We start from the raw sequence: 14,198 nt of genomic DNA on the forward strand, positions 1-14,198 counted from the left end.
AAGCATTAACATTTTCTCTGTTGAAGCTACTTGCCCTGGCAAGACTAGTTGCCTCTGGCTTTCTCAGCGACAGCGTTGGGTGCTGCTTTAAGAAGCCTGTAAACCACTCCGAGCTGGCCTTTTCCTTTTCTGCCCACATTGGCGCAAGCTTCAGCTGGTGTGCCACAGCAAACTGGTAGGCAAGTCTTCTGACCTCACTTGGCGACAGACCAAAATAAATGTCAGCTGACCTAATAATATACTGAACAAGCTCCATCTCCAAATCAGCTGAAAAAATCTGCCGTGGCTTTGTATAGCCTACCACGGTTGTTGGCATGGCTGTCTGACTTTCAACTTCTTCTCTGGTAAACTTTGACAATACCTAGTCAGAATATGGTAATTTATGGCAAAATCCTTCTCTGTACTCCTGATTTGATTTGTTCTGCAACTTCACCTGCCTCACTGCCTTTAACATTATGCCAGGTCGTGTGCTGCCATTCTGTCTTTCTTTTATTATTTCTAACCATCTTTCCTTCCTTCCTTCCTTCCTTCAAAAACACATTTCCTCATTGCAATTACAGATTCATTACAGGCTTATCACGCCCACCTTCCCGTCTACTATTCTTGTTGCCACAATGCAATTCATAACATTACTTCATACAGTGTCACAAATTTTTAGTTGTGTGTGGATATACTGTCTCATACAGTAGGCATGTTGTGTGTTAGTAGACACACACACACCAGAGTCTGTTTTGTGTAGTCCAGGGATATGTCTGCTGCTCTAAACTATATGTATATATGATAATCCATTTACAGTAACATTTAATACTATTATCAGAGCTGATTACACAATATCACAATGTTTTTTGAGCATGTTCTATGTATACTGGGGCAAATTGTCACATGTGAAGACTTTCCCCAAGGTCATTGAGACAACTTGCCCCAAACTGACATGTGTGCTAATGTTGGCTAAATCTCAAGGTTAGCTCAACATAGGACTGCAGCTAAAGTATCAAAATACACGTTATTGTCTCCTCCATTCAGTGCAAAATTATCATTTTGAACATTCATACCTAAAAGTTTTATTGCATAAAATGTAAAGTGCCATTTTTTTATTTTCAAGGGGAAAAATAAGGAACTTGTGCTCACCTCAGATTAGTAACCATGACCACATGTGAACAGGAAGTTGACCATAGAACATGTAGTCACACAAATGAGCTATTTGAGATGTCGCCTCTAGTGTTGGAGGTATGAACCCCTATGCATAATAATACAGTCCACACTCAAAGGGGATTACGCAATTTAAAAATTGGATTATAGGCTAGACATGTGTACCAAAGACATCCTAAATCAGATTTGTTTTATGGTTTTCTGCCATGTATAATATGCAGTAGGCTATGTATTGTTTGTATAAGGCACAATCATATATATATATATATATATATTTTTTTTTCAGGCTTGGTCTTATAAGCATATGCATATGCCCTAATATGCATATGGATGTTTTGAATTAATAATCACCATAGAAAGCGCTGTCCATTTCATTGTTAGGCTTTGCCACAACAACCATGTTTTACACTCTGTTTCAACCTGCTGTTGAACTTCTTTCTTCAAATTGATCGATCACAGTGAGGTGAGTTTTAAAAAGCATGACACCGTTTTGATGAGTGTTTGATCTGATTTTTGATTCATTTGCATTGATATCAGAGTGGTTAGAGGGACAATAGAGCCCTTAGTGAGTTGGCTACTACCAAAGCTTGTCCAGAGTGCATAATAGGAGAATACCGTTACTCAACTGTCACGTGGAATTTTACTGCGGTCTTGACTGCTGGTGTGGCGATAATACGTCACTGCAACAGCCCTATAGTATGGAGGCCCTTCTGTGATTGGTAATGTGGTGATTTTAAACGGCATCATATTAGTTTGTTATTAACAGTAATATATTAATAGTCTGGTTAAACCAGACTGACCATGGCTGTGCTCAATGGTGAACACAGCATTCACTAGGCTAATATACTAATGCTGCGTGTTAAAATCCTACACCTTCAGTGACTGACTACAAATGTTCTAGGAGTGTTCTAGCCATGTGTATTATCTCCCCAACAGGCCGTATTGTACTACTCTGGCAATCTCAAAACAAATATGGAATGTGCCAAGCGGAATGTTCATGTCTTGTTTATATTTAGGCTGACATTCTAACAGTGTGTAGCAGCAAGGGAGTGTGTGCTTGATTGTTTATAGTATCAATATTGTTCATGAAAAATACTAGTTCAATGAAATGGTCTGTTAAGTAATTTTACAGTTAAGTCCCAGAGGTTAAATTGCTCTCACTGTGTCTGTTTCTCCTACCTGTACTTTGTGTGCCTAGCTCTGTTATGGCATGGCTCAAGAAATCGCAAGAACAATGGATATATTTTTTTTTCTCGTGTCTTTTCTAAAAACACATTTCAAAAACCTTAACATTGTTTTCTGGGTTCCTGCACTTGTATGATTTGAGTGTGTGTGCTGTATTGTGCACTGATTTATAAATGACTGGAGTTCTATTGTTGTGCAAGTAGCTTTGAAATAAAATGTTCAACTTTATTGATCAAGCCCTTGTATCAGTCATCACAGCGGTTTGGTGTCAAATTCTGTCATTGCAGAGATTCATTCTGAAGAAATGGACCAAAGGATACAGCTAAAGCACTGGGAAAATGTTATATAGTAATACAATAGTAATATCACAGTATTTTAAACCAGCAGTAAAGTAGTGAACGGTTGAACAAATCCCATAGGCTTTAATGTTTAAATTAGGTTTGAGGGATGACCGGTGAAATCGGCTCTGTCTGATGATTGATTCTTCAACCACTTCAGACTTGTCAGGTTGAGGTCTTCTGTAACCATAGGAAAGCACAATATCACCATCTGCTGGTCTGTATCTGTCCTACAGTTGGTGTGTTTGTCTCTTATGTCCGACTGGATTCAAACCTGGGTCTTTGCATGCCAGAAGATTGTGTTAGGCGTTAGTTTGGGGAACTAATGCAAGTCTTCAATAAATTCACATGCTGATATTGTGCCAGCTCCAGGTAGATTAAGAAAAGGTTTATTGGATTGTGGACTGCCCTGAGTGACAAAAGAGACCCAGGAGTTGCACGGCTCCAATTCCACATCTGCCCTGTCAGGCCAACTTGGACATTTTAATTAGACTGCCTGAAGGGAGATAAAGACAAACAGATTACAAGCATATACAGTACACGTACAAATACTCTCCATTTGAAAATAGAGAATATAAGAGATCATATTTCACACTTCAGTGGAGAACTCAGGTGCAAAATGGAATGTTTCCATCCCCCAAATTCCTAACGGTAGCGAGGTTGTTTAACTATAAGGAGGTAGACTTGGATTTGCTTGTCCAGAAATTACAGAGAGGGTTAGACATGGAGATCCTATAATTCACTGAATCAGCAGGATCTCCATGATGCTCGAGTTCTCATAATACCTTGTGTGCGTGTGTAGTAGAACGGGTGTAGAGGAGAACCACTAGCGTCACTCTCTGGTCTCGCTCAGATGAAGACAGCACGCTGCCCTCTCGTCCTTGCTGTGCACCACCTCAGAGCAGGCGTGAGCCCCGATCCATACGGCCCGGCTCCGGCCTGTCAGTCGTTTCAACTCGCTCGCCAACGATATTCCTTTCCGCCGATCCTCGCGAACTGGTCTGACACAGTCTTCACGCTGAGCTGTCTGAGGTTATTAAAGTTATGGCTAGTTACTCCGGAGAAATATCCCCAACATCGGTTATTACAAAATAGTGGGATTTGTTAGAATGAGACATTTGCAAACTGTTCTTTTGGTTGGGCTGGTCTTGCCATCCTCAACACAGCAAACATTTTTACAGAAACATATTTACAGTTACTGACAAATTAAAAACACATTGCCCGTGCAGGAAATCTAACACATTTGGCAATCAACAACAACTGAAGCATCACACAATCACATATCCTCACCTCCTTTCCCTGAGCCTGCTCCCGGGGTCTGAGAATGAATTTCCCCTGACCCCTCCACCTCCCCTGGGCCTGGAATACACACTCCTGGTCCAGGAGGGTCCTCTGGGTGGGTTTGGCAGGGAGCCTGCGCCCCAGGGGCTCCTTGACCACTTCCTCTATCAGAATGTAGTCGCTGGCGTTGCCCGCAGACAGCAGGACGCTGGACTGTCTGGCTTTGCTCAGTGTCTATGAGTGAAATGGAGATCAGGTAAAGACGTGATCTATAATTTCAACATCCTGCAACTCTGTTAAGCTAAGGGGTGTAGTTAAGGAAAGGTAACCACGCCCAAATTCATAGACTGATGCAAAGACTGACAGTCCATTTGATTCTCTAATCATACTGAACATCTAAAACATCAAGCGTGTGCCTGACTCCCATATACCTGTTGGATGAGGTCATTGGCTGTGATGTGTCGGGGAGCTCTGAGGGTCATCTGTGATTGGTCAGGAGACACTCCATGTACTTCCACCAGGAAGGAATCATCCTCCAGTCCACAGCTTACCTCCATCTCTATATCTGTCTTCCCTTCATTCAAAGGCTGAAACAAAGGTGAATAGTAAACTTATGGTTAAAGGTAGTTTTTTTTTTACAGACATCAATAATAGTATAATTAATAATGGCAAGGAATGGCATCACTGGTGAATTCCACACAGACATTGGAAGGAACAGGGTCAGCTGCAGTTCAGCAGCCCCAGAGCAGTGTTGGGGGTTGAACAAGGTTGAATAGAGAAAATACCAAAATTATCAGAATTCCAGACTCTGAAGCAACAAAATGGGAAAACTGTGCAATGCCTTTCTTACTGACTGAAAGTCATACATTTGATCATAAGAGAACGGAACAGTGATTTTGAGTAGGTTGGAATGCACCCAGACCTTTTCTCTCGTTTTGAGGCACACTCTGCCCAGGTAGCCTTCATCAGGGTTCCAACTCTGAATTACCCTAAATATCTCCTCCTCAGGCCTGATGGTCCTCTGCAGGAGAGGCTTTCGAGCCTCCCCCCTCTCACCCCTACTCTCCCCCCTCTCCCGGGGCAATGCCACCCTCTCTTCCATCAAGAAGCAAGAAGAGAGGGAGAAGCGAGTGGAGGAGGAGAGGGATGGATGGATCTAGGTGGGAGAGAGATTAAGCATTATATTGTTGCACTCACTTTTCTGAAATGAATCTCGAAGATCCAGATCATCTTTACCTCTCCCCCCCCTCAAAAATACATTCCCATAAGAGTTTCAGATACCACGGAGTTGCCCAAAATGTGTAGAATATGGAGGTACAGCAGGTACAGTATATGGTGATGTGAGAAGATGCAGTGCTCACTCACAATGTGTAGGAGCTGTCTGGCAGTGGTCCTCTCACTCACACTGACCACTATGAAAGGCTCAGGCCCAGGGACTCCATGTACGGTGACCCTGTACTGCACAGCAGCCCTTCGATCCTCTGTACTGAAGAGCTGGGACACACACACAGCATGAGTTTAGGGGTAATGCAGGGCCGAATCAAAATCCTGCAGACTGACATTAGTAGGAAAAAATCTGCACTACACATTCACTCACTAGACACAGTCCCTACACACTTCACTCAATATACTGTACACTATACACTCACCCGTGATGCAGGCTGTGAACCTGCTGCTCCACTGTCTTCAGTTCTATGGCTGTAGATGAACAGACTTGAGACTGGCAGGGCCTCGTTGTGCTGATTCCTCAGCTGCACATGTCTGTATCCTGCCACACACACGTTTTGGAAATAATTGCCACTGTTAGTATTGGGAATATAATGCTCTCATTTGACAGCGTTGTAGCTTTTTCTCCCTTCAAGTTTTTTTATATATTTTTTTTTACCCTGCTCTCTCTTTTAAAACAAACTTTATATGGGCATAGCATTTCTACAGTTCTGTGTGAATTCAATTAGCTAATCAAATTTGAAAAGTTCTTTATTTTCATTTTTTCTGTAAAGTATAGGAATTATTTTAACACAGACCGTTTTATTGGATAGCGGGAAAAATATTTAGAGAATCCGTTAGCTGAGCCAAAGCTGCCAAGCATAGACTTGATGGGACAGAGAGACTTCATGTTTGGTCTGAGTAATGTGGGAACCAATGGGACAGGACTGGAGTACCAAATGTTCCTGAACGGGAAAGCACAGCAGTCTCCATATTCGTTTTGTTCATCCCTCAAGAATGAATGAAGCAAGCCGATGATTTACAATGAAAGGTTTATTTACAAAAAGCCTGGTTTAACAAAGTTTGCATCGAAAATAGAAAATAGCAAAAAAAGAATTGCCTGCATTAAAAACACAAAAAGACGCAGGGGCAAGAACATTTAGGCCACAGTTTGGTAATGAGTAGTCGTCCCAAGGAGTCACAAGTTGTCAATGAACTCCCAGATTGTGGGTTGTCTGGTCTTCTCAAAAAATAACCAAAGTGATACCAGGCCTTCCAAAGCGATACCAGGCCTTCACTATGCTGTTGGTCTTCCAGATGTCTTGTAGGACAACATCGTGGTAGTTACACATTTCTAGAATAAAAATATATCAACTTGTTAGACATTTTATTATTTGTCCCATTGTCATCAATGCTATGGCCTAATAATTAATAACACAAAAACAACATAAAAAAACAACAAAAAATATCATCTTAGCCTAATACGCCTAGGCTACTGTTTTTAACATCATACCCATGTTATATTCCTTTCTCCCCAGTGACAATCCACGTCTTCTCAAAGTTCTCCAGAAAGGTGGACAGCTCCGGTACCTAAAAGAATGCCGTTTCCTTCAGCTCCTTGGAACACTTCACCGCGTCAGCTGGCAGAACAAATGTGAGTGTGTAGAACATCTTGACGTGGTGGGTCGCAGGCTCTTCAGCACTTGGAACGCACAAGTATATGTGTTGTGCAACAACATGTTTGCTAAAAAATATAAATATAACATTAGATGGCATGTTCAATTCAAGGTGTTTTGCCCAATTTTGTAAATGGACACATTATTAGACTAAAGCAATCATTTAAATTTAGTCCTAGTTTTATTTCACGTGTAGGCCTATGGCAGCACAAATCTGAATATAGACCTACAACAATAAAACACATTTAAACAGGCCTAATATAATGTAAAAAAACAAACATTTATAATTAGGCTATATCAATTGTTGGTACATACCTCAGACTTATCCGTCATAACAATATAGGCTGCTGCATAAACCATTGACTCCATCATGCAGGTGGGGTGCATCCTTTCTGTGCATCCTGTGAATGGTGTGCACCTCCTGGCATAAAGATGGGGTCTTCTTGAATGATCCATCTGCAAACACATGCTTGCATGCCCGACAGAATTCTAAGTTGGGTTTCGTTGTGAAGATAAGGAATCTGTCCTGGTCCACTGTCGTGCTGGAAGAAATGGGGTTCACGGCCTTGTTCACGCGTGGTGCTATGATAGATCTCAGGTATGATTGACCAGGTTGGACAGGGTTGCAGGTAGATCGGAATCGGAGAGGGTTGCCGGCTCAGACGGCGTCGGGTCTCCCTCATCTGTGACTCCTGCCTCAAGGATGACAGGGTCGGGAAGAGTTCTATCTTTACCTGCTGCCATGCCATGGCTCTCAGGGATGGTTTCAGCCAGTACCGGCGGCGCCTGCTTCTTCTTTTGCCGGTGATTCTGTAGGTCTACACACTTTTTTACGTTGTGTACAGGGTTGTTTCTGACAGTCTCGGACAACTGATGACTCCAAAACGGGGTGTCTGCTTTTCTCGGTCTCCAGATTCCTCTTCTTCGGGTTATTCATCTCCCATTTTCTGTCATGTTCCACACCTGTTGACCTGTCACCATTCCATCCGGGTCATAGTTGTGTACTCCTGACACGTTGGAAATATTGGTCCCCCAGTCAGTGAAGACCATGGGACCTCGGCACTTGTGATAATTATTTGATGCACATGCAGTATGAATTGTTGTTTGCAGGCTTTTGTTCCATTTTGTAGATGTAGCCATCATGTTCGATCCTGCTTCCCGGTATTGAGAGGGTCACTGCTTCAAGTGAATTGAAATTGAAAGCTCTACACGTTTTGGGTGCCGGTACGAATGGATAGCTCAGAGAGTCTGCTCTTTTTCTATCGATTGGTTGAATGACAGTTGAGTAGTAGTAGTAGCTTGTTCTTGGAAGGATAGCTGTTGAGGAAAGGAGTGGCCTATTTGTACAAAACAATATAACGTTTATATATTATTTCTTTTTTATCAACTAGGCTATTTGCAGGTCTATTGTTGAACTATCAAGGTCCCTCCAAAATGATGTGTTAAAAGCTCTGACAGGTTTTGCAGTTTCTGTGTCTTTGCACAAACAAAAATGATAATTTCAAACAGAATAGTTTGTGCATGAATTAGGCTCATTATAGCAGGATATAGGCTGACATTTGCATTCAACAGTTTGGAATGTCTGGAGTTTTAATCATGACTACATTTTTCTATGATAATTTGGAAATTTGTATTTTTTTCATCTGAAAGGACTGTAGCTGTACCAAGCTTCTAGTCTTTTAATAAAAAACACAATCTTTGTGTGTGTGTGTGTGTGTGCCTGTGTTTAAAATGAGATTAGTCCATGGAAGATAAGTCAGAGATAAAATTATGTAGCATGTGTGTGTCTCTGTGTGTGTTTTTTCAGAGTCTCTGTGTGTGCGCCTACTGTACCTGTCCTGAGTGCTCTGAGTGGTATGATCCTATGAGCCGTGGTCTGGGAGCTGTTGTGTTCCACCACAGTAAACCGTAGGAAGGCCAGGTCAGCCATGAGTAGGGGGAAGTGGAAGCTCTGGTTCCATATGGGGTTCAGGGGGTTACGGTGGATGGGTTTGGTGCGGAAGTGGCACCCGTCTGCCTGCATGCCCATGATGTCTACCTCAATGTAGGGATTGCCTGCTGTGGTCCCTGGGCATACATTCTGACCAGAGATGATCTGGAAGGAATGGAAAGAGATAGGGAGAAAGAGACGGAGACCGAGAGAAAGACATCCATAAAAAACTGAACAAAAAAGGAAACCAGTTGATCACTAGCTACTTGTTGTTATCATGTGATTGTACACTGAGTGGACAAAACATTAAGAACACCTGCTCTTTCCATGACATGGACCAGGTGAAAGCTATGATCCCTTATTGAAGTCACTTGTTAAATCCACTTCAATCAGTGTAGATGAAGGGGAGGAGAGGTTAAAGAAGGAATTTTAAGCCTCGAGACAATTGAGACCTGGATTGTGTATATGTGCCATTAAGAGCGCGAATGGGCAAAACAAAAGATTGAAGTGCTTTTGAACGGCTCATGGTAGTAGATGCCAGACGCAGCGGTTTGAGTGTGACAAGAACTGCAAAGCTGCTGGGTTTTTCACACTCAACAGTTTCCCATGTGTATCAAGAATGATCCACCGCCCAAAGGACATCCAACCAACTTGACACAACTGTGGGAAGCACTGGAGTCAACATTGCCCAGCATTATACAGTTGAAAGTTTGACACCTTGTAGAGTCCATGCCCCAACAAATTGTGGAGGTTTTGAAGGCAAAAGGGGTTGCAACTTAATATTAGGAAGGTGTTCCTAATGTTTTGTACGCTCAGTGTATGTATAGTGCATTCAGAAAGTATTCAGACCCCTTTACTTTTTCCACATTTTGTGACATTACAGCCTTCTTATAAAATGTATTAAATCGTATTTTTCCCCCTCATCAATCTACACACAATAACCCATAACGACAAAGGAAAAACTGAAATATCACATTTACATAAGTATTCAGACCCTTTACTCAGTACTTTGTTGAAGCACCTTTTACAGCCTCGAGTCTTCTTGGGTATGACACTACAAGCTTGACACATCTGTATTTGGGGAGTTTCACCCATTCTTCTCTGCTGATCCTCTCAAGCTCTGTCAGGTTGGATGGGGAGCGTTGCTGCACAGCTATTTTCAGGTCTCTCCAGAGATGTACGATCGGTTTCAAGTCCGGGCTCTGTCTGGGCAACTCAGACAGTTATTCAGAGACTTGTCCCGAACCTTCACCCCAGTCTGAGGCTCTGAATGCTCTGGAGCAGGTTTTCATCAAGGATCTCTCTGTACCTTTCTCTGTTCATCTTTCCCTCGATCCTAACTAGTCTCCCAGTCCCAGCTGCTGAAAAACATCCCCACAGCATGATGCTGCCATCACCATATTTCACCATAGGGATGGTGCCAGGTTTCCTCCAGACATGACGCTTGGAATCCAGAGCATCTTGTTTCTCATGGTCTGAGAGTCTTTAGGTGCCTTTTGGCAAACTCCAAGTTGTCATGTGCCTTTTACTGAGGAGTGGCTTCCATCTGGCCACTCTACCATAAAGGCCTGATTGGTGGAGTGCTGCAGAGATTATTGTCCTTCTGGATGGTTCTCCCATCTCCACAGAGGAACTCTGGAGCTCTGTCAGAGTGACCATCGGGTTCTTGGTCACCTCCCTGACCAAGGCCCTTCTCCCCCGATTTTTCAGTTTGTCCGGGCGGCCAGCTCTAGGAATAGTGTTGGTGCTTCCAAACTTCTTCCATTTAAGAATGATGGAGGCCACTGTCTTCTTGGGAACTTTCAATGCTGCAGAAATATTTTGGTACCCTTCCCCAGATCTGTGCCTCGACCCAATCCTGTCTCGGAGCTCTACGGACAATTCCTTTGACTTCATGGCTTGGTTTTTGCTCTGTGGACCTTATGTAGACAAGTGTGTAACTTTCCAAATCATGTCCAATCAATTGAGTTTGACACAGGTGGACTCCAATCAAGTTGTAAAAACATCTCAAGGATGATCAATGGAAACAGGATGCACCTGAGCTCAATTCGAGTCTCATCGCAAAGGGTCTGAATACTTATGTAAATAAGGTATTTCTGTTTTTTTATTTTTAATACATTTGCAAAAATGTCAAAAAAAAAACGTTTTTTCTCTTTTTCATTATGGGATATTGTGTGTAGATTGATGATAAAGGGGGGAAAACAATTCAATCAATTTTAGAATAAGGCTGTAACGTAAACAAAATGTGGAAAAAGTCAAGGGGTCTGAACACTTTCTGAATGGACTGTATACATCCAACTATTACTGCTATATACTCACAGTGAGAGTGAACAAGGCAGGGCTCATGCCCTCTGGGTCTCTGTCAAGGGGGCAGAAGTGTCTGTAGAGTGGGCAGCTGGCATCCCACAGGACCGGGGGCTTCAGTACATACCCACAACCCCCGTTAGGCTCAAACATGGCCGCGTTCAGCTGCAGGGGCAGGTCTGTCAGAGAAGGAGAGAGAGAAAGAGAGAGAGAGAAATATGGTCACTTTCAGGAAGACTCAAAAAGAGGTTTGTGCTCCAACAACTAGAATTTCAGACAGACATCATTTTCAAGAAGGATGTTGTCGACTTGTGCTCCATTCAATTGGCTTCCCTGATTCAACTTCTGAAATAGTGAATTTGCCAAACCCCTTGTTCCCTTGTACTTTCAACTGAATGCAGACAGCGCCAACTCATTCTGCCAGTAGGTCTAACATGGTTTGCTTGAATGAAGCTAGCCAAATGAATTTCCCACTTTAGGCATAATAAAGCAAACTTGACTTAGTTGACGACTCCTAGCGTCAAGCTCACCATCGGTCTGGTAGTTGAGAGCGACCAGCTGTATTCCATGCAGCCAGAAGAGTAGGGGACTGGGGTTGGTGGAGTCAATACGTGTGGCTGCCGGGTAAGTTCGCAGGAGCTGGGCGCTGGTGTGTTGGATCAGCTTCCGGGAGTAGCGGCGACACAGGCGCTTGGCAGCGTTCTCATTGACTGAGGAAACGTGATAGCATTTTGGGGTGCGGATGAGGGAGCTGAGGGAGGCATTACAGGTGTAGGGAGGGGAGGTGGGTGATTCTTCCCAGTTGGGACGGGGGCCCTCTGATGCTGCTCCTTCAGATTTAGGGGAAAGGGTTATGAGAGACGTGTGTTAGAGGTATGCGTTTGTGTGTGTGTGAGACACACTGACCGCAAAGGGTTTAACTTTCAAGTATATCCAAAAGATGTCTAGCCTGTCTAGGAAATAGTAGCAGACTGCTAGCATTGAGTTAGAACTCTGTCATGGGGCAGAGAAGAGTAGCCTACCTCGCCCTGGGGTGCGCATCACTGTCGATGGGTCCCCTGGAAAACCTTTCCCTGGGGGATTCCCAAAGATGGACCTCCTGCCCTTTCCTCTAGAAGAAAGAACTTCTTTTCTCTCTTTTCTCTCCCTGGGAGTATCAGATGGAGTAGGGGTGGATAGACCTGGGACCCCACACACACAGAAGTCATCCAAATGTGAAAATAGTGAATACCTTTGCAAAGGGGTCTCACAAGTAAGACAAATGCTTCAGAGATATTATATAGGCCTATACCTACAATTATATCAACAGACTGGAAACAAACCTATTTACAAGGAATTGTATAGTTTGTTTACAGAAGGGGATGTAATGTAAGGAACTACCTGGGAATTTGACAGCTTGACAGTAGATCACCAGATCTGAGAGCTCCTGGGCTATCTGTCGTCCTTCCTTCTTGCTTCGAGGCAGCTTGAATTCTTCCTCCAACTCCTTGCCAAATACCTGTGTGTGTGTGTATGTATGTGTGTGTGTGTAGAAAAATACAAAAGAGACAAAACTATTTCAGACAAACACCAATAATATGTAAAATATGTATTTTTAAATGTTTAACCCCATGTCTCATGCTGTGATTAATCAAACATGAACGTACAAACTGGTTAATTAGCTTTTTTGTTTCTGGATTTACTAGATCCAACCAAATGTGACGAATGGAGATGGAAGACAAACACCTTTCCTTTGTTGTGAGTAGCACTCTCACATTTCTTCATCTTCTTGGGGACTTCGTCACTGTGTTCAGTCTGTAACTTCTCCCCCGATGAAGACTTTCCCTCCGGTCTATCCTCCAGGATATTATCTGTATCAACGCAGACATTCCCAGCCAAATACATTATTCTTGCAGTCTAAACAAAAACACACACTCATTCAGTATAATCTAATTTGATGTTTTCGGTGACAAAGAACTATGTAACATTCAAACATTTGGCCAAAAGCTATTGGCTTTCAAGCCATCTCTTGTCTTTGACCCACTTGGTAATCAAATTGAGTGTCAGTGGATACTCATTTAGTAGACAAGAATCTTTTGAACCCCCTTGTGCAATGGACACAGTCACAGCCAGTGTACCAGAGCACTGCACAAATCTATTCAGCAACAGGACAACAAGCATGCGGTGGGTTTAGCTAATCTTAAGTGATTCATTTGATTACTTGTATTACCTTCTGGGACATAAGAAGCAGGAGATAAAGTGGGGACGTCAGCTGCAGAGGAAGAGTGAGTAGGGGGGTCACAGGATGAGTAGAGGAATTGGGATAATTAAACGTATGCTGTCTGAGGGTATCATGAGGGTGTTACGACCCAAATGGCTTGACTATAAACTGGCAGACACAGGGATGCTATTGATGGTGTGATCATACCATCAGATAGTGATTCGTACTCATAGTCATATTCATCCTCATACTCTTCTTCCTCTTCTTCCTCATTGTTGATGGTTGGGAAGGGAGGAGGCATCACACTACTGGCCTGAGCATGCATCTGTGCCAACTGGTGAGCCTGTATCAGGAAGAGTTATTGAGGACAATCTTAGTTCATTCTAATTACGCATCAGTGTACCATCATTTTAGGTACATACAGTACAGCACATGATACAGATAAAGGACTGGATCAGTAACTGTTAAGACAACTTTTGTTTAGTGTTCATTATCAGGGGCCTTGCTTTCTGTTTGAGGATGTCCACCGGCGTCTGGTGAGCTTTCAGCTTCTTGTTCTTGAGGAGGATTTTCCCCCTCAGTTGCCATGGTGATGGCAACAGCGGGTCGTCCGAGAAATCACTCTCAAACAGGAACTTTGTCACCAGCTTATCCCCAAACACAGTCTGTTGAAGGACAACACACAAACACACCATCAGAATATTAATCTGTTTATGGAAGGGAAGACGGATCAATTATGATTGACTTAACAAAGGCAATGTATATGTTCCTGTTCACTAACTCTATACCTAACCTAAACTCTTACCCTAACCTTACACCCTCTAACCCTAACCTCACCCCCTCTAACCCTAACCTCACCCCCTCTAACCCTAACCCCACCCCCTCTAACCCTAACTTTACCCACTCTAACCCTAACCTCACCCCCTCTA

The 14,198-nt window shown here is 43.0% G+C and overlaps 2 protein-coding genes across 4 annotated transcripts in view; one reads left to right on the top strand and one right to left on the bottom strand.

Moving 5' to 3' along the window:
• The window catches only part of LOC110502616 (hypoxia-inducible factor 1-alpha inhibitor), a 29,045-nt gene extending 26,483 nt beyond the window's left edge, over window positions 1-2,562 (top strand). Inside the window, exon 9 of the mRNA XM_036960255.2 lies at window positions 561-2,562. The gene's annotated coding sequence lies outside the window, so the exon portion shown is untranslated. The remainder of the gene's footprint in view (window positions 1-560) is intronic.
• Window positions 2,535-14,198, bottom strand: part of LOC110502617 (1-phosphatidylinositol 4,5-bisphosphate phosphodiesterase epsilon-1) — a 43,825-nt gene continuing 32,161 nt past the window's right edge. For 2 of the 3 annotated variants that reach the window (XM_090217125.1, XM_090217126.1), the window contains one exon: window positions 13,652-13,934. In XM_090217125.1, coding sequence (XP_090073251.1) covers window positions 13,734-13,934 — 201 coding nt within the window. In that variant the 3' untranslated portion in view covers window positions 13,652-13,733. Of the gene's footprint in view, window positions 3,169-3,457; window positions 3,700-3,962; window positions 4,188-4,384; window positions 4,541-4,875; window positions 5,110-5,318; window positions 5,448-5,602; window positions 5,722-8,668; window positions 8,931-11,084; window positions 11,249-11,599; window positions 11,900-12,091; window positions 12,251-12,449; window positions 12,568-12,794; window positions 12,920-13,278; window positions 13,321-13,476; window positions 13,613-13,651; window positions 13,935-14,198 lie in introns of those variants that run through there. The other variant, XM_036960250.2, reaches the window with a different exon arrangement.

The sequence above is a fragment of the Oncorhynchus mykiss genome, chromosome 23, assembly GCF_057628025.1.
Source record: "Oncorhynchus mykiss isolate SJ-2025 chromosome 23, ASM5762802v1, whole genome shotgun sequence".
NCBI lineage: Eukaryota > Metazoa > Chordata > Actinopteri > Salmoniformes > Salmonidae > Oncorhynchus > Oncorhynchus mykiss.